The sequence below is a fragment of the Salvelinus sp. IW2-2015 genome, unplaced genomic scaffold (genome assembly GCF_002910315.2).
Source record: "Salvelinus sp. IW2-2015 unplaced genomic scaffold, ASM291031v2 Un_scaffold1124, whole genome shotgun sequence".
In the NCBI taxonomy this organism is placed as follows: Eukaryota; Metazoa; Chordata; class Actinopteri; order Salmoniformes; family Salmonidae; genus Salvelinus; species Salvelinus sp. IW2-2015.
In genome coordinates this window covers 241,903-262,766 of record NW_019942739.1, presented here as the reverse complement: position 1 = coordinate 262,766, position 20,864 = coordinate 241,903, and the positions used below count along the sequence as shown (strand labels likewise).

The 20,864-nt window shown below is 42.7% G+C and overlaps 1 protein-coding gene across 1 annotated transcript in view; it reads right to left on the bottom strand.

Moving 5' to 3' along the window:
• Nucleotides 1–18,433: 18,433 nt before the first annotated feature.
• The window catches only part of LOC112069809 (TSC22 domain family protein 2), a 53,089-nt gene continuing 50,658 nt past the window's right edge, over nucleotides 18,434–20,864 (bottom strand). The window contains exon 3 of the mRNA XM_024137181.2: nucleotides 18,434–20,706. Within this exon, the coding sequence (XP_023992949.1) occupies nucleotides 20,410–20,706 (297 nt within the window). The 3' untranslated portion in view covers nucleotides 18,434–20,409. The remainder of the gene's footprint in view (nucleotides 20,707–20,864) is intronic.

Here is a 20,864-nt window from a genome sequence, read left to right as displayed (position 1 = left end):
TTGGGGATGGGTAATGTAGTCTTGACTCTGTTGAAGCATGTTGGGTGGGGAATGGGTTTAATGTAAGTCTCGACATTCTTGGTTGACCAGTGTGGGGGATGGTAATGTATCTGACCTTGTTGACAGTGTTGGGGATGGGTATGTAGTCTTACTCTTTGGTTGACAGTGTTGGGGGATGGGTAATGTAGTCTGACTCTGGTTGACAGTGTTGGGGGATGGTAATGTAGTCTTCACTCTTGGTTGACAGTGTTGGGGGAGGGTTAATGTAGTCTGACTCTGGTTGACAGTGTTGGGGGATGGGTAATGTAGTTCTTGACTACCTGGTTGACAGTGTTGGGGGATGGGTTAATGTAGTCTGATCTTGGTTGACGAGTGTTGGGGGAGGGTAATGTAGTCTTGACTCTTGGTTGACCAGTGTTGGGGGATGGTAATGGTAGTCTTGAACCTTACGCTTGGTTGACAGTGTTTGGGGGATGGGTACTGTAGTCTTGCTCTTGTTGACAGTGTTGGGGGAGGGTAATGTAGTGCTGACTCTTGGTTGACAGTGTTGGGGGATGGGTAATGTAGTCTTGACTCTTGGTTGAACAGGTGGTTTTGGGATGGGTAATTATGTCAGTGTTGACTCTGGTTGACAGTGTTGGGGATGGGTAATGTAGTCTTGACTCTTGGTTGATTCATGTTTAGTGGTTAATGGGTTAGGGTTATTAGAACGCCTTCCTGTTGAAGACTCAAAATTAGTGATTACGCCTGAACATCTGTGATGTGTGGTTGTATAGAACGATTCCTGTTGAAGACTCAAACATAGTGATTTATCCTGCTCTGTGATGGTGGGTTTATAGAACAGCTTCCTGTTGAAGACTCAACACCACAGTGAGTTTACCTGCTCTGTGTATGTTGGGTTATAGAACACTTCTGTTTGAAGAACTCAACAGTAGTGATTTACCTGCTCTGTGGTGTTGGGTTATAGAGCAGCTTCTGTGAAGACTCAACATATGATTTACCTCGCTCTGTGGTGGTGGGTTATAGAGCAGCTTGCGTTGAAGACTCCTACAATAAGGTGAATTTACCTGCTCTGTGGTGTTGGGTTATAGGAACGCTTCCTGTTGAAAAGACCACATAAGTGATTTACTGCTCTGTGATGTGGGGTTATAGAACAGCTTCCTGTTGAAGACTCAACCAGACTCCTCGAGCACTGAACTTTCCCACGACATCTCACATTCCACATCCGGCCAGCCGCTCTCTATTGAAATATTCTGAAATTGGTTAAAATGAACTTCCGTGGAAACAATTAACACGATGAGCAATGTTTCGGCGGGAAAAGGAGGGTGGGGAGAGAGGAGAGAAGAAAGACGGGAGGAGGAGAAGAGAAGGGGGCTGGAGCATCAAAAGGTTTTGTAAGAAGTCAGCTGAAGGCTGAGACCGAGAGAGAAGGACACGAGAGAGAAAGGGTACATCAGATGTTGGCTGGAGAAAGAGCTCTGTGATGTGTTGCCAAGACCTTCACTATATGAAGGTACAAAAAACTTGTTATTTAAGTCTTGGCATTTACCAGCCCAGACGGCTCAATGTTCCTGTGAGGCTGAAGGAAGACAGAAGTCTGTTTCAACACTCACAACTGTTTACTGTACATCACTCACATTATCAGATGTGACAGAGCTGCCAAACTCTCGTACCGATGGATCCGGGACACGGAAACATCTCTACAAATTACATCTTTGAAAATGGACCCTCCTACGTGAGAAGTCCACAGCTTTGAGAGAGAGAAAGAGAGAGAGAGAGAGAGAGAGAGACGCGGACCGAGAAGAGGGGAGGGGGAGAGAGAAGGAGAGAGAGAGGAGAAGGAGAGGGGGGATGAGAGAGGTTAAAGAAGAGAGAGGGAGGGACCAGAGAGAGAGAGAGGGGGATAGAGAGATATAAAGAGAGAGGAAGGAGAGAGAGAGAGAGAGAGAGAGAGAGGAGCGAGAGAAGAGAGAGCAGAGAAGAGGAGAGAATAGAGAGAGGGAGGGAAGATGAGAATAAAAAGAGAGAGGAGAGAGAGAGAAGAGAAGAGAGATGAGAGAGAGACAGAGAGAGAACAGAGAGAGAGAGATAAAAAGAGAGAGAGGAGCAGAGAGAGAGAGAAGAGAGAGAGAGAACAGAGAGAGAGGAGAGAAGGAGAGAGAAAAGAGAAGGGGGAGGGAGAGAGAGATAAAAAGAGAGAGAGAAGAGAGAGAGAGACAGAGTGATTACTGTAAGATGAAACATCAATCAATTCTCTGTTCTTCCCTTACTTCTGTAGAAAAGAAGTGCATAACACAGGTATCATTGTATTACACCACACACACACACACACACACACACTACCACACACACACAACCACACACACACACACAGCACACACACAACACACACACACACACACACACAACACACACACACACACAGCACACACACCACACAAACATACAGTAGCTCTTAAAAAAAAAACGGAAATGAATCTTAGAAAGCCAACCAGGCGTAACAATGACAGACCTACAGATACAGTACAGAGGGGTTTCTACGACAACCAGATACATGACAGACCACAGGCAGTACAGAAATGGTTCTACCAACCAGGCTAACATGACAGCACGCTCAGGCAGTACGACGCGTCTACCACCGGCTAACAATGACAGGCCTACAACAGGTACACGACGTTCTACCAACCAGCCCCTAACATGACAGACCTATCAGAAACAGTACAAGAGCTTTCTACACCAGGCTAACATGACAGACTACAGACAGTACACGACGGTTTCACCACAGGCTAACATGACAGACCTACAGACAGACAGACGGTTTCTACCACCAGGCTAAGGGGGATGGGTAATGTAGTCTTGACTCTTGGTTGACAGTGTTGGGGGATGGGTAATGTAGTCTTGACTCTTGGTTGACAGTGTTGGGGGATGGGTTATGTATTTATGCTCGAGTGCCAAATCAACACAAATGGATAAGAAAAGGTCAAAGCCATCAGGTGCCCAGTTTAGGACAAAGAGGAAAGAAGAAGAGGAGAAACGCGGCAAAAGATAAAGATATGCAGCTATGTCATCTCTTTATGAGTRAAATATTATGCATGTATGAAATAGGCTAGTATAAAACTTATGTTTGTTAGCCTATGTTGCTTGCTATGCTATTACACATAGGGCGACAATATTCAACAACTAACTTACATAACATTGGATATAATTTCACACAGTTTCATCATGATAATGTGTGTAGACTGTAGCAAAACGATTACAACCTAACTAGCACATTATTGATTTTGGTTAACTTTCATTGAGGTGACATCATAAAGGTTTTCTGTGATTGTAGTAGGTCCTGAGCTCAGGGGAATTTCCAATGCTATAGGCTAACTTAAAAGACGTATATATTATGCTGATATTATGTATCTTTTGTGATATATTGAGTCTTTTGGGGTGTCTTATGCCTAGAATTAAGGAGATTGAATGGTTCATTTGGTTTCTATTCTGAAAGTTTGATAGATTGTGCATAATGACATGTATATTTAATTGTGGAACAAATGTATTTAGGATGTCAGACTCATATACTGTTTAGGGGCACTACTGAAATATTTTGGAGCACCCCCTGGCATTGGCCAGGATGAGGAGCCATCTACCTCCTCAGTCACACAGGCCTCTTCATAAATTATCTCGGAGTCTCAGGATGAGGAGCCATCTACCTCCTCAGCCACACAGGCCTCTCAGAAATGATCTTGGAGTCTCGGGATGAGGAGCCATCCACCTCCTCAGTCACACAGACCTCTTCATAAATTATCTCAGAGCCTCAGGATGAGGAGCCATCCACCTCCTCAGTCACACAGGCCTCTTCAGAAATTATCTCAGAGCCTCAGGATGAGGAGCCATCCCACCTCCTCAGACACACAGGTGTCTTCACAAATGTTGTCTGAGCCTGAGGATGAAGACCCATTTGCTTCCACTTCTCCCCAGCAGGATTCTTCAGGTGTGTTTGTGTGCGCACGGAAAGAAACCGACGCACGCGTGTGTGTGTGTTGTGTGTGTGTGTGTGTGGTGGTGTGTGGTGGTGTGTGTGTGTTGTGTGTGTGTGTGTGTGTGGTGTGTGTGTGTGGTGTGTGTGTGTGTGGTGTGTGTGTGTGTGTGTGTGTGTGTGTGTGTGTGTGTGTGTTGTGTGTGTGTGCATCCCTGTATAACATAAACAAAATAAATAATTTCCCTTTTGTCAAAAATCTTTAAGTTTCCATATTGTAGGTAACAATGATGATTTTATTATTACTGGGTATGTATGTGGGATGTTCCACCACGTTAAATGCTGTGAATAACGTGTGTAAACTAATGCTCATGTGCTCTCCATTAGAAATGCCTGTAGCAGCATCCCCACCAAACCCTGCTGCTGAGGATGAACCACTGTCTACAGACCCTGCTGACAGGCCTTCAGTTCTCACTGACAAAATTCGGACACAACTACTTTGCAGAGGACCAAGTGAGGTACCACCTAACTTTGTTTTCCCAAGAAATGAGAGTGATGGAAGAAGTTGCCACCACCAGTATTTCAGGAAGACCTTGGTGAGTGGTGATAAAATCCCTAGAAGTTGGTTGATGTATTCTGAAAGAATCAACAGCCTCTTCTGCAAACTCTTTTCTAAGAAGAAAGTGTATTTAACAAACTCAGGACTGACAGACTGGAAACATGCAAGTTCTTTGCTGACTTCACACGACAGCAGTCCAGAACACCAAAACTGCATGAAAACATGGAAAGAACTGGCAATGCGGATCAAAAAAGTGGAAACAATTGATCAGCATGAGATGGCACTTATGGAGGCTGAGAGGATAAGATGGAGAGAGGTGTTGACACATCTGACTGCTATTGTGCAGTGTGGCAATTAGAAATCTGGCCTTAAGGGGACACACAGAAACACTACTCCATCAAATGGAAATGTCCTCAAAGAGGTTGAACTGATGGCACAATTTGATCCAGTCATGAAAGAGCACCTTAACCGTGTCTAAAAAGGGACCTCGAGTCACACCACCAGCTAGCTACCTTGGCCACCAAATACAGAATGAACTCATTGATTTGTTGAGCAGCAAGGTCATTTCAATAATGGTGAGTGACATCAAGCTGGCAAAATTATCCTCTATCATTCTAGATTGCACCTCAGATGTCAGCCACACTGAACAGGTGTCAGTTGTGATTAGAATTGTGTCACTGAAGGAGGAGCGCCACATAAAGGAACATTTTATGGGGGTTTTTGGAGGCAGAGGAGTCCACGAGCCAACATTTAGCATCCCTGATTCTCAAAAGATTAGAGGAGCTAAAAATTCCTTTTGAGGACTGCAGAGGACAGTCTTATGATAATGGGGCCAACATGAGAGACGAAAACAAAGGTGTCCAAGCCAGACTCCTGGAAATGAATCCAAGATCTCTATTTGTGCCATGTGGGGCTCACACGTTGAACCTGGTTGTGGCTGATGCTGATGCCACAGGTTACTTTGGCATCTTACACAAACTGTACACCTTGTTCTCAGCCTCCACACAGCGATGGGTCATCCTGAAAAAAACATGTGGACATCACTTTGAAGATGTGGACTGAGACAAGGAGTGTCGAGCCACTGAGGTGTCATGCAGCAGCAGTGAGAGAGGCACTGATTGAGGTGAGGGATCAAACCAAAGACCATGCGAATAAAGATTGAGGCCCAGTCCTTGTCAGAGGAGGTGGGATCATATCTCTTCAGCATCTGTACAGCGGTGGAGTATGACATCTGGAGCCAGATCCCAACATGTGAGCAAGCATTCTCCCAGCATGCATGTGGATGTTGCAGTCAGTCTCAGAAAGACAGAGAGAGGTCTCAGCAACTACAGGGCAACAGGCTTTATGACTGCACAAACGTCAGCCAAGTATACTTGCRAGGGTATGAATGTAGAGGCCGTTCTACAACAAAAAAGGCTGAGGTCCACAAAGTGGCACTTTTCATACGAATCATTTGATCAGATAAAATCAAATCAAACTTTATTTGTCACATGCGCCGAATACAACAAGTGTAGACTTTACCGTGAAATGCTTACTTACAAGCCCTTAACCAACAGTGCAGCTCAAGAAGAGTTAAGAAAATATTTACCAAGTAGACTTAAATAAAAAGTAATAATAAAAAGTAACACAATGAGAATAACAATAACGAGGCTATATACAGGGGGAAGGAAAGATTTTCAACATTGGAAATTGTGGGAGAGAAGTTTGAGTGTTGTCAACCTTCCAACGTCTCTCCAATGAGGAGCTGACAGAACACTGTGAGGCCCTTAGTATGACACTGCACTATAACGAACACTCAGACTTGGATGGCAGAGATCTTGCACAGGAACTGAAGAACTTGTCTGACTTGCCATCGAAGACCATGACCCTGCTTGAGCTGCTGCTATTTATACACGAAAGGGAACTCTCAGTGTCACGCCCTGACCATAGTTTGTTTTGTATGTTTTATGTTTTGTTTGGTCAGGGTGTGATCTGAGTGGGCATTCTATGTTGTATGTCTGGTTTGTCTATGTCTATGTGTTAGTTGCTTGTCTCTGCACTATTATATATAGCGTCACGTTCGTTTTGTTGTTTGTATTAGTTTGGTTAGGTTTTCTTCWTAAATAAATAGAAGAATGTATTCACTTCACGCTGCGCCTTGGTCCTCCTCTCTTTCACATTACGACGATCGTGACACTCAGAAATGTATCCAAATTTGTGGACTGCTCTCAGAATTTGTCTTACTCTTCCAGTGACCTGTAGCTGAAGCAGAGAGGAGCTTTTCAAAGCTGAAGCTCATCAAATCCTACCTGAGGTCCACCATGTCACAGGAACACCTTAGTGGCCTTGCTGTCATCAGTATTAACCATGCAATTGCTGGGCAGATTTCTTATGATGATGTAATTGATGACTTTGCATCAAGGAAGGCAAGAATGGTCAGTGTTTAGATGGCAGTTGTGCAATTTAGTTTGTGTCACGCCCTGACCATAGTTTGTTTTGTATGTTTGTATGTTTTGTTTGGTCATGGTGTGATCTGAGTGGGCATTCTATGTTGTATGTCTAGTTTGTCTGTTTCTGTGTTTGGCCTGATATGGTTCTCAATCAGGCAGGTGTTAGTCGTTGTCTCTGATTGGGAACCATATTTAGGTAGCCTGTTGTTGTGGGTTGTGGGTGATTGTCTATGTTATGTTGCATGTTAGCACAGTGTKTATATAGCGGTCACGTTCGTCTTATTCGTTTTGTTGTTTTTTGTTTAAGTGTTCTTCATTAAATATAGAAGAATRTATTCAAACCACGCTGCGCTTTGGTCCGTTTCTTACGACGATCGTGACAGTTTGTGTGTTTCTTGTTTCAATAGTGCAATCGTGTAATAATCAGGTTCTCTTTTTTATAAGTGTGTTATTCTACTAGTGTGATATAGAATTTGTACAATTTAGTTTTATTTGTGTGTTTTTTGTTAGCAATAGGGTAATAGTGTAATGATTATATTATATTATATTTATATACTACAATTTGTTTCTATTTGTCTTTGTTACTTCGTTTTGATATTTATGAGTCTTATTTTGTATATTTTTTTATATTTATATCGTTTTAAATGTTATGATTATTTATTTGTGTTGTTCCAAATGTTTGAATAAAAATGACATTTAGTGCAGAATGGTGCTTTTTGAAAGGGGGAGCCCAGGGAGCTATACAAGCTAGAACGGCCACTGGATGTGAAATTGTTAAAGTACAAAAGGGGAAATAAATAAACATAAATATGGGTTGTATTTACAATGGTGTTTGTTCTTCACTGGTTGCCCTTTTCTGTGGCAACAGGTTACAAATCTTGTTGCTATGATGGCACACTGTGTGGTATTTCACCCAGTTGATATCAAATCAAATCAAGTTTATTTTATATAGCCCTTCGTACATCAGCTAATATCTCGAAGTGCTGTACAGAAACCCAGCCTAAAACCCCAAACAGCAAGCAATGCAGGTGTAGAAGCACGGCGGCTAGGAAAAACTCCCTAGAAAGGCCAAAACCTAGGAAGAAACCTAGAGAGGAACCAGGCTATGAGGGGTGGCCAGTCCTCTTCTGGCTGTGCCGGGTGGAGATTATAACAGAATGGCGAAGATGTTCAAATGTTATAAATGTTCACAAATAATAATCAGGAGTAAATGTCAGTTGGCTTTTCATAGCCGATCATTAAGAGTATCTCTCCGCTCCTGCGGTCTCTAGAGAGTTGAAACAGAAGGTCTGGGACAGGTAGCACGTCCGGTGGACAGGTCAGGGTTCCATAGCCGCAGGCAGAACAGTTGAAACTGGAACAGCAGCAAGGCAGGTGGACTGGGGACAGCAAGGAGTCATCATGCCCGGTAGTCCTGACGCATGGTCCTAGGGCTCAGTCTCTCCGAGAGAGAGAAAGAGAGAGAGAGGAGAGAATTAGAGAGAGCATACTTAAATTCACACAGGACACCGGATAAGACAGGAGAAGTACTCAATTATAACCAATGACCCTACCCCCCCGACACATAACTACTGCAGCATAGATACTGGAGGCTGAGACAGGAGGGTCAGGAGACACTGTGGCCCATCTGATGATACCCCCGGACAGGGCAAACAGGAAGGATATAACCCCACCCACTTTGCCAAAGCACAGCCCCCACACCACTAGAGGGATATCTTCAACCACCAACTTACCATCCTGAGACAAGGCCGAGTATAGCCACAAAGATCTCCACCACAGCACAAACCAAGGGGGGCCAACCCAGACAGGAAGATCACGTCAGTAACTCAACCACTCAAGTGACGCACCCCTCCTAGGGACGGCATGAAAGAGCACCAGTAAGCCAGTGACTCAGCCCCTGTAATAGGGTTAGAGGAGAGAATCCCAGTGGAGAGGGGAACCGCGCCAGGCAGAGACAGCAAGGGCGGTTCGTTGCTCCAGAGCCTTTCCGTTAACCTTCACACTCCTGGGCCAGACTACACTCAATCATATGACCCACTGAAGAATAAGTCTTCAGTAAAGACTTAAAGGTTGAGACCGAGTCTGCGTCTCTCACATGGGTAGGCAGAATTCCATAAAAATTGAGATCTAGAGAAAGCCCTGCCTCCAGCTGTTTGCTTAGAAATTCTAGGGACAATTAGGAGGCCTGCGTCTTGTGACCGTAGCGTACGTGTAGGTATGTACAGCAGGACCAACTCGGAAAGATAGGTAGGAGCAAGCCCATGTAACGCTTTATAGGTTAACAGTAAATCTTTGAAATCAGCCCTTGCCTTAACAGGAAGCCAGTGTAGGGAAGCTAGCACTGGGAGTAATATGATCAAATTTCTTGGTTCTAGTCAGGATTCTAGCAGCCGTATTAGCACTAACTGAAGTTTATTTAGTGCTTTATCCGGGTAGCCGGAAAGTAGAGCATTGCAGTAGTCTAACCTAGAAGTAACAAAAGCATGGATACATTTTTCTGCATATTTTTGGACAGAAAATTTCAGATTTTTGCAATGTTACGTAGATGGAAAAAAGCTGTCCTTGAAACAGTCTTGATATGTTCGTCAAAAGAGAGATCAGGGTCCAGAGTAAGCCGAGGTCCTTCACAGTTTTATTTGAGACGACTTTACAACCATCAAGATTAATTGTCAGATTTAACAGAATATCTCTTTGTTTCTTGGGACCTAGAACAAGCATCTCTGTTTTGTCCCAGTTTAAAAGTAGAAAGTTTTCAGCCATCCACTTCCTTATGTCTGAAAACAAGGCTTCTAGCGAGGGCAATTTTGGGCTTCACCATGTTTCATTGAAATGTACAGCTGGTGTCATCCGCATAGCAGTGAAAGTTAACATTATGTTTTCGAATGACATCCCCAAGAGGTAAAATATATAGTGAAAACAATAGTGGTCCTAAAACGGAACCTTGAGGAACACCGAAATGTACAGTTGATTTGTCAGAGGACAAACCATTCACAGAGACAAACTGATATCTTTCCGACGATAAGATCTAAACCAGGCCAGAACTTGTCCGTGTAGACCAATTTGGGTTTCCAGTCTCTCCAAAAGAATGTGGTGATCGATGGTATCAAAGGCAGCACTAAGGTCTAGTAGCACGAGGACAGATGCAGAGCCTCGGTCTGACGCCATTAAAAGGTCATTTACACCTTCACAAGTGCAGTCTCATATGATGGGGTCTAAAACCAGACTGAAGCATTTCGTATACATTGTTTGTCTTCAGGAAGGCAGTGAGTTGCTGCGCAACAGCTTTTTCTAAATTTTTGAGAGGAATGGAAGATTCGATATAGGCCGATAGTTTTTTATATTTTCTGGGTCAAGGTTTGGATTTTTCAAGAGAGGCTTTATTACTGCACTTTTAGTGAGTTTGGTACACATCCGGTGGATGAGAGACGTTTATTATGTTCAACATAGGAGGGCAAGCACATGAAGCAGCTCTTTCGTAGTTTAGTTGGAATAGGGTCCAGTAAGCAGCTTGAAGGTTTAGAGGCCATAGATTATTTTCATCATTGTGTCAAGAGATATAGTACTAAAACACTTAAGTGTCTCTCTTGATCCTAGGTCCTGGCAGAGTTGTGCAGACTCAGGACAGCTAAGCTTTGGAGGAATACACAGATTTAAAGAGGAGTCCGTAATTTGCTTTCTAATGATCATGATCTTTTCCTCAAAGAAATTCATGAATTTATTACTGCTGAAGTGAAAGCCATCCTCACTTGGGGAATGCTGATTTTAGTTAGCTTTGCAACAGTATCAAAAAGAAATTTTGGATTGTTCTTATTTTCCTCAATTAAGTTGGAAAAGTAGGATGATCGAGCAGCAGTGAGGGCTCTTCGATACTGCAGGTACTGTCTTTCCAAGCTAGTCGGAAGACTTCCAGTTTGGTGTGGCGCCATTTCCGTTCCAATTTTCTGGAAGCTTGCTTCAGAGCTCGGGTATTTTCTGTTACCAGGGAGCTAGTTTCTTATGACAAATGTTTTTCGTTTTTAGGGGTGCGTTTTTATGGGAGTTTATCAAAATTGGGTCACTCTCTCACACACAACACACACACACACACACACCACACACACCACACACACACACAAAACACACACACACACCACACAACACACCACACAACACACACACAAAAAATAAACAAACACGCATAAAAATATCCTCCTGTATTTTGCAAGCTTTTCATCCTTGTACCATGTGTGAACTTTAATCACTGTTACTAGCCAGCTACCACCTGGTACTCAACCCTGCACCTTGGAGACTGCTGTCCTTTGTACATAGTTATTGAACACTGGTAACTTTAATAATGTTAATATACTGTCTTACACACTTCATATGTATATACTGTATTCTAGTCAAGGCTCATCTTATATTCCGGACTCTGACATTGCTCGTTGAATATTGTTATATTTTTTTGTTATATCTTTCTTTTAATTTGTTGGATTTGTGTGTATTGTTTTGTATTGTTAAGTATTACTGGATAGTTGGAGCTAGGAACATAAGCATTTCGCTACACCCGTAATAACATCTGCAAAATATGTTTGCGCGACCAATACAATTTGAATAGCTATTCCTACGCTGTAAGGGACACTGGCACTTTGTGCCCATCGCTTGTTGCATGCTCTGCTCAATAAACTGTTGATATGCGCACTACGCACACATACACGCGCGCATTGGCACACACACAAAGGATTGTGTCTAGGAGCCACACACATAATGAGAATATTTTGCATATTTACCTACAGGGGATTGCGTATCTCGTTACTGGTCAGTAGTATAGAAGCCCTTGCTACATGACCAACGTTACAATTCCCCCCAAGTGCGTTAATCCTACTGGCACAATGCGTAGGGTGTTGGCCTTTGACGGGGTTCGCTTCCCTGCCACGCTGATCACTACATTGGTGTAAGAAGTGCGATGGTGGCTATGACGCCATCAGAACGCATGGCCCAGATGTGTGAGGGAGCTGAGTAGTCAACGTGCCTTCCCGTTTAGAGGTAGCTGTGTGAGCCATGTTACAATTCCCACCAAGTGGGTTAACCCTATTGACGCGTAGGTTTGTTGTCCCCGCCGTTCGCTACAGTATTTTCAATAGCTGACATGTCCTACTTTGGTGACAAGAAAGAAGAAAGGGCTATTAGTGTTATGTATCATATTTCTCCAGTAACTCTTAATAAACTTAATTCAGTAAGTTTATTTTGAGAAACTGTGTGACTTTCTAAAGACCATATAAAGAAACACATACAAAGATATAAAGAAACACATACAAAGATACTCACGTGGTGGCAACATCTATCTTTGATAACCCTTGTATATAGGGAAAAGGTCATGGATTTGTGTCAAATGTTTTACAAGGTTCCCACATGACGGCGCTATTTAGTCACTGCTCAATAAACTGGTCTATGCAGAGACAGTGGTTGCTGTGGAGGCTGGTTTGGAAAGGGAAGGGAAAGGGTGGATATCAAATCAGTTGCACAACTGAATGCATTCAACCCCGAAATGTGTCTTCCACATTTAACCCAAACCCTCTGAATCAGGGCTATTCAAGTATGTACACGAGAGTCACTGTAATGAACAGTAAAGTCTCTGACTAGCCGGTTTCTCCACTGAAAGTGTGCCTTAGTCATGGGCCTGTATTCACAAAGCATCTTACAGTAGGAGTGCTGATCTAGAATCAGTTTTGCCATATTACATTATRATGAATGTACAGAGGGTACCTGATCCTAGATCAGCACTTACGCTGAGGCACTGAATGAATACGGTGCCAGGACCATATGCTTAGTCTGTGTCCTGTCATCCACTCAGACGTGATCAAGGCCACACATCTTGAGGTGTTATGGACTACTGGGTGTTGGAAGACTTACACAATGATTTACACAAAATTCACAGAAACATCCATGACAGTGTGAATGGTCACGTACTGTAATACAAGATTTTCCGCCATAATTACTGCATCCAACTTCCTTCCTCTATTGCTGTCAAAATACTTTTTGTACTGTCATATAGTTTTCATAATACTATATTGTACCTAATGGTATCAACTGGCATCAGAATCACCTTTATTCATCAAATACATTTGCATGTACAGGAATTTGACTGGGTGAAATGGTGCTGCCACAATAAACAGAATATACAGCCAGACTATAAACAGGATATACAGCCAGACTATAAACAGGATATACAGCCAGACTAGAAACAGGATATACAGCCAGACTAGAAACAGGATATACAGACAGACTAGAAACAGGATATATAGCCAGACTATAAACAGGATATACAGCCAGACTATGAACAGGATCTACAGCGATGTATAAATAAAAACAACTTAACAGGATGATGTGCAATGGGGGAAATATACAGTGCTTTCAGAAAGTATTCATACCCCTTGACTTATTCTACATTTTGTTGTATTACAGCCTGAATTCAAAAATAATTAAAATACATATATATATATTCTCACCCATATACACACAATACCCCATAATGACAAAGCGAAAACATGTTTTTAGACATTTTATCAAATGTATTGAAAATGAAATACAGAAATATCTCATTTACATACTGTAAGTATTCAATCCCCTTTGCTACGACGCTCCAAAATGAGCTCAGGTGCATCCAATTTCCTTTGATCATCCTTGAGATGTCACTACAACTTGATTGGAGTCCACTTGTAGCCAATTCAGTTGTTTGGACATGATTTAGAAAGAACCCCCCCCCCCTTTACACTGCTGCTACTCTCTGTTGTTATCATCTATGCATAGTCACTTTAATAACTCTACCTACATGTACATATTACCTCAACTAACCGGTGCCCCCGCATGTTAACTCTGTACCGGTACCACCCTGTATATGGTCTCGCTATTGTTATTTTACTGCTGCTCTTTAATTACTTGTTTCTTTTATTTCTTATTTTTATCCGTATTTTTTTTAACTGCATTGTTGGTTAGGGSCTCRTAAGTTAGCCTTTCACTGTAAGGTCAACTACACCTGTTGTATTCGGCRCATGTGACTGATACGATTTGATTTKATTTKATTTATATAAGGTCCCACAGTTGACAGTGCTTGTCAGAACAGAAACTATACCATGAAGTCCATGGAACTGACCATAGATCTCTAGAGTGTTGAAAGTTTCCAAGAGCCCAGTGGTCTTCATCATTGGGAAATTGAAAAAATATGGAACTACCTAGACTGCTTAGAGCTGGCCGTCAGACCTAACTGAGCAACCGGGCAAGAAGGACCTAGGTCAGTGAGTTGACCAAGAACCCAATGACCACTCTGACAGAACTACAGAATTTCTTACCTGAAATGGATGAACCTGCCAGAAGGACAACAGTCTCTATAGCACTTCACCAATCTTTATGGGAGAGTGGCCAGATGGAAACCACTCCTTAGAAAAAGGCACATGACAGCAAGCCTGGAGTTTGCAAAAAGGAAACGTGAAAGACTCTGAGAGCATAAGGMAAACGATTCTGTGGTTTGATGAGACAAAAATTTATCTCTTTGCACTGAATGCAGAGCACTATGTCTGGAGAAAACCAGGCACAGCTCATCACCGCCTAACGCCATCCTTACCGTGAAGCACGGTGGTGGCAGAATCATGCTATTGGGATGCTTTTCGGCGGCAGGCACTGGGAGACTGGTAAGGATAGAGGGAACAATGAATGGAGCTAAATACAGGCATATTCTTGATCACAACCTGCTTCAGAGTGCAAACTACCTTTACGTTCCAACAGGATAATGAAAGTCTTTGAGTGGCYCAGCCAAAGTCCAGAMTTGAATCACATTGAAAAACTGTGGAAAGACTTAAAGATTACTGTTCACCGCCACTCCCCATCTAACTGAACAGAGCTTGAGAAAATCTGCAAGGAATAATGGGAGAAAATCMTCAAATCCAGATGTGCCAAGCTGATACAGAAATACCCAAGACAACTCAACKCTGTAATCACCGCCAAAGGTGTTTCTACAAAGTATTGATTYAGGAGTGTGAATACTTATGTCAATTAGATATGTCAGTGTTTAATTTTCAATACATTTGCTTAAATTTCTAGGAACATGTTTTTACTTTCTCATTATGGGGCATTGGTTCAGGCTGTAACACAACAAAATGTGGAATAAGTCAATAAGTGTGAATACTTTCTGAAGACACTGTATATATATGTAGAGTCAGGTGTATAGGAATGTGTGCAAAGAGTAATATGCAGTTCTAGGATGAGAATATCATGGTGGACCAGGTGGTCAGTTGGTGAGGGCCACGGCGCGGGGGAAGAAGCTGTTCAGGTGACGGGAGGTTTTAGTCGTGATTGACTTGAACGGTCCGTTTGCCAAAGGGGAGTCTTTGGAAGATAGGGTGTCCGGGGCGGAAGGTGTCGGCGATGATTTTTCCTACACACCTCCATGCCCTGGAGTCGTACAGGACTCTCGATGGAGGGACAGATGGCAGCCGATGACCCTCTAAGTGGAACGGACAATCCGTTGCAGTTTGCCCTTGGCCCGGGCAGACGCATTCCTGGAACCACACAGTGATCGAAGAGGTGAGGATGAACTCGAGGATGGTTGTGTAGAATCGAATCAGTATTGTCCGTGAGAGTTTTAATTTCTTCAGCTGACGCCTCAAGAAGTACATCGGCTGGTGTGTCTGTGTGTCTAGATAGGGTCCTTGAAAAATAAATCTGTCATTTGTTGGAAGGGAACACAGATTATCTAGCCATTGTCCATGTGGTAAAGTAATGTGGATAATTGATGTAATATTATCAATTAGTCCATGAAATACTGAGACAATACTTTTGTGCAAGTGATATTACCTTGATGAAAAATATGTTTAACTTTCCTGATTTTCCTCACTTTCGTAAAAAGAATTGGAATACATTTTTTCTTCTATATTGAGGATACATGGCCTCTCATCTGTCCCAGTGTGACATATAATTGAATCTATGTATCCTATGTGTTTTGTGTAGAATAAGTGTGGTTTGTAATATTCATAAAATCCAATGCATGTACATGTGCAGTACAATACAATCTAGCAGACAAAATAAGATTAGATTCCTAAAGCTGTTAACAATATACAGCGACATAAAAACACAGGGTCACGTGTGGCTCAGTTGGTAGAACGTGGCACTTTCAACGCTCAGTTGGTAGAGCGTGGCACTTTCAGCGCTCAATTAGTAGAGCGTGGCACTTTCAACGCTCAGTTGGTAGAGTGTGGCACTTTCAACGCTCAGTTGGTAGAGTGTGACACTTTCAACGCCACAGTTGTGGGTTCGATTCCCACGGGTGAAGTCGACTGTGGGTGAGAGCGTCTGCTAAATGACATCAACGGTAAACACACCCACAGCATAGGTGAGTCAGAGAGAGACCTGTCTTGACATGTGCACCTGACGTATGGAAACTAGGTTCGTGGAAGGATGTGTAGCTACAGTCAAAACTCAACGGAAATATACCAAGCATACCATTTATGTGTATTAGAAATGTTTCCTATATCTGGGCCCTGTGTTTTCCTCACCAGGAAACCCTTAGTGGCCTACCTATTAACTGCAGAGTTTACTACAACCTCATTTAACTGGCATATATTTAGAAATCCCAGAGTACAATGGTCATTACATTGTTACTACCTAAATGTTGGAGTTTAGTTTCTCTGGGATGCAATGAAACAAGCAACACATTGTAGGCAACACTGTAACTTGGTTGTAGGCTACCATTTGGTACCAGGAAATGACCGTGTTGAAATCTTAGAAGTATGATACAGTTAGGCACACATTACCACATCATTTCTTCGGAAATTCTAAGGAAATACCAGCTAGTTATAACAATAACTCATCACCCCATTCAGTTACAAATGTAAAAACCAAAAAATTATATGTTCAATGTAACCCTCTGGGCAGATACATTTGAAACAGGTATCAGCAATCTGGGCAGATATATAACAAAATCTGTGAACACCCCTTCAAATTGGTGGATTCAGCTATTTCAGCCACACCTGATGCTGACAGGTGTATAAAATCGAGCACACCGCCATGCAATCTCCATAGACAAACATTGGCAGTAGAATGGCCTTACTGAAGAACGCAGTCACTTTCAATGTGGCACTGTCATAGGATGCCACATTTCTAACAAATCAGTTTATCAAATTTCTGCCCTGCTAGAGCTGCCGCGTACATGCTGTTTTTGTGAAGTGGAAATGTCTTGGAGCAACAACGGCTCAGCCGCAAAGTGGTAGGCCACACAAGCTCACAGAACGGTCCGCCGAGTGCTGAAGCGCGTAGTGCGTAAAAATAGTCTGTCCTCAGTTGCAATACTCACTACCAAGTCCCAAACTGCCTCTGGAAGTAATGTCAGCACAAGAACTGTAAGCCGAGAGCYTCAGGAAGGGGTTTCCATGGCCGAGCAGCCGCACACAAGCCTAAGATCACCATGAGCAATGCCAAGCCTCGGCCGGAGAGATGTAAAGCTTTCCGCCATTAGACTCTGGAGCAGTCAAAACACATTCTCTAAAGTGATGAATTATGCTTCACTTTCTAGTAGTCCGACAAACTAATCTGGGTTCGGCAGATGCCAGAACACTACCTTCCCAAATGAATAATACCAACTGTAAAGTTTGGTGGAGGAATAATGGTCTGCGGCTGTTTTTCATGGTTCGTGCTCGGCCCTTTAATTCCAGTGAAGGGAACTCTTAATTCTACAGCATGCAATGACATTTTAGACAATTCTGTGCTTCCAACTTTGTGGCAACAGTCTGGAGAAGGCCCTTTCCTGTTTCATCATGACAATAACCCCGTGCAAAAAGTGAGGTCCATGCAGAAATAGTTTGTCGAGATCGGTGTGGAAGAACTTGACTGGCCTGCACAGAGCCCTGACCTCCACTCCATCGAACACCTTTGGGATGAACTGCAGCAACGTTCCAACGTCTAGTGGAAACCCTTCCCAGAAGAGTGGAGACTGTTAAAACAAAGGGGGGGGGGGGGGGGCAACTCCATATTACTGCCCATGATTTTGGTATGAGATGTTCTTGGTTATGTAGTGTTATGTAGTGTTATGTTGGAAGCAGGCATGAACCCCTCTGGGCACTTTTCTATTCTGCTTTTAGCTCAAACTTCACCATATTGATGGAGTGCAGACCAGACATTTGTCTTATTGGCTCAAATCAGGATCCTAGTTCAGAATCTTTCAAAGTCACCACACACAAATAAACCTTGCTGCGAAACAAGAGATTATCATACCTATAAGCAAMTATATCCTAGCCTAGTGTTAGGGTCAATTCAAAGTACGATAGTACTGCATCATGTGTTCTTGTTGATCCTAAAGTGAAGTACATCAAGCAGAGACTGCAGGTGAGATAGTTGACAGCTATATACCCTGGACACAGTATGTTTCGTACTTATACGAAGACAAGCTTAGTCAATCTAGGCGGCTGATCATTAGTCATTCATTGTAAGATTWTTAAAAATGCACTGGGCGAGACATTGACATTCTCAATAAAACAGTAATTTATTTTTTTTACTGAAAACTGAAACCGTCAGAACAGCACATTACAAGGGTATTGTTAAGATATTTTCTCCAAGGCTCAGTGATAAATCACTTTCATACAGTACACCTGGCATGTGCACAGCATCTCCTTCAAATAAAAAAAAATAAAAAAACAACTGAAGTTGAAATCTAAATTCATCCTGCTAAAGATGACCGATTGTACAATTTATAAGCCACAAAGAATAAACCAGGTCGCCCGACAACCGGCGATGGCGCAGGAGGCACAAAATACATGTAACACAGACAGGACATACCATAATATGCTCATACAAGAATTTACCGGGTTCAAGCTGGAGTTGTGAAATGTGTACAAAGTTTCCGTTAAGTTAGAATGTTTTTTTATTGAAGTACAGATTGGTAAACTACAATCAGAATCTAAATGTTTGCATTCATCAAATACATTAAAACGTAACAAAACTTTGTCTGCATATGAAATAAAATTTGAAAAAAAACACTGTTTACATGAACAAAAAGATGGGGCAAACTTCATTTTCTGCTAATGTGAGCTTCTGATTCTCCCTTCCTCTTAATCCCTCATTCTCCCTCCCTCGCCCCCGCTCCCCCCCCGTCCATTACCCATCGTTCAGACTGAATAACTAACTATACGTTACAATAAGAGCGTTGGATAAAAACGTGAGGTAAGAAAGTGGTTTGATTATAGATCATGCAGAACATGCTAAACAGCATCCCCCCAAAAAAACATTTGATGTGAAGGAGGAAATGAAAAAAAAAAAAGTAAAAATACATAGAAGTGTACATTCAAAAATAATACAAATATATAGGAATTACACAGCTTTGCGTCTTTGGTTACAAAGTAGGTTGAACAATTTCACAGCTTTTTTTTTTTTTTTACCCCCAGCCCAGAAATTAAATATGCGCAATAGAATTTTCAAAAAGGTTGGGGGAAGTATGGCAATTTTCTCTACATTTTTTCCCCACAAAAAGAAACTATAGCAAAGGAAATGAACAGTGTTCTTCATCAAAATATAACCACCGAAAATTCATTGAAGAATATATATATTTGAAGAACTGGTGTTCACCTGTACAAAACCCTCTACGCTCTCAATACTTTACACTCTCTACAAAATGTACATTCAACCTGGATTTCATCTCATTTAAATGAACTGCCTTTTAGTGTTAGCGGTGCTATGCCATAGGAAATTGCCATTTTAAAGAACCTATTGCCTATACGGAACTACTTGTTGCATTAGACTACCAAAAATGCCTGACCGATAATCTATCATAACAGAAACGTATTTTTTATTTATTTTTTAAAATATAAGTATTTCTGTTACATTGTTCATTTACATTATGAAAATAGCAGCCCCAAAATAAATAAATGCAAACAGTAAAACTGAACTAATGAAGGTATTTTTTTTGTACTTGGGTCAAAGTGTGGTGGCTCTGGGAAAACTACTCTCACTCTTCTCACGGTGAGAGACACATTCCTCTTATGATGGGGTGAGAATCCTCTTCCCCACCTCAGTCTCTTTGTCCCTCTCATTCCCAACATTCTTTTCCACTCATCACCAACAGCCCAGTGTTTTTTTGGAGGCCCTTTCGACCACCTCCAGTTATCCCGCCACAAAACGGCCCATCACCTCTCTCCCCTGCGTGGGACGCAGCCTGCGCTGGCCCTGGCCAGTTCCCCTTCGACAGAACACGGGACGCCCGGCCAAAAGAATGCTTTCACAGGATGGTGATTGTCTAATACTGGGAAGGCCCGACGACAGCAGCAGCACACTGAAGCATGGCTCTTAACGCCACTCAAAAAGACAAGGGTGGCAAACAAAGGCCGATTTTGCTTCTCAAAAAAACATAATCAAGTGTTGATTATGTTATGGTTGGTTAGTTGGTTGTTTGGGGACTCCTCCTCGCGTATTTCGGGGAGGTGTGTTACGGAGGCAGGTGATCACGCTGAGGTGACGTTGGGCTGCTTGAGCAGGCTGAGAGCCTGGGCTGCACCCTCCAAGTGGGGTTTGGTATTGGCGTGATTGGTGGGGGGTTGCTGCTGAGGCGGGGAGGTGCTGCCGGCCGGGCTGATTTGGGTGGACGACAGCTGGGTGAGCTGATCAGTGTTGGCCAGGGACTTGAGCACAGCGTTCTCCCGCTCCAGCTGAGAGTTCCTCTCATACAGCTCCTTGATCTGCTCCTTCAGAACCTCCACCTCCTCCCTCACCGCATACATCAGGTGGCTCTTCACTAGGTCCTGAGGAGAAAGAGAGAGGGGGAGAGCATTAGTACAACAACTCAGGAGCATATAACACTACAGAGATGTGAGGGGTCAGAGGGCTAGCAAGACAGAGATACTACCATGTCATGGGAGGGGTCAGAGGGCTAGCAAGACAGAGATCCTACCATGTCATA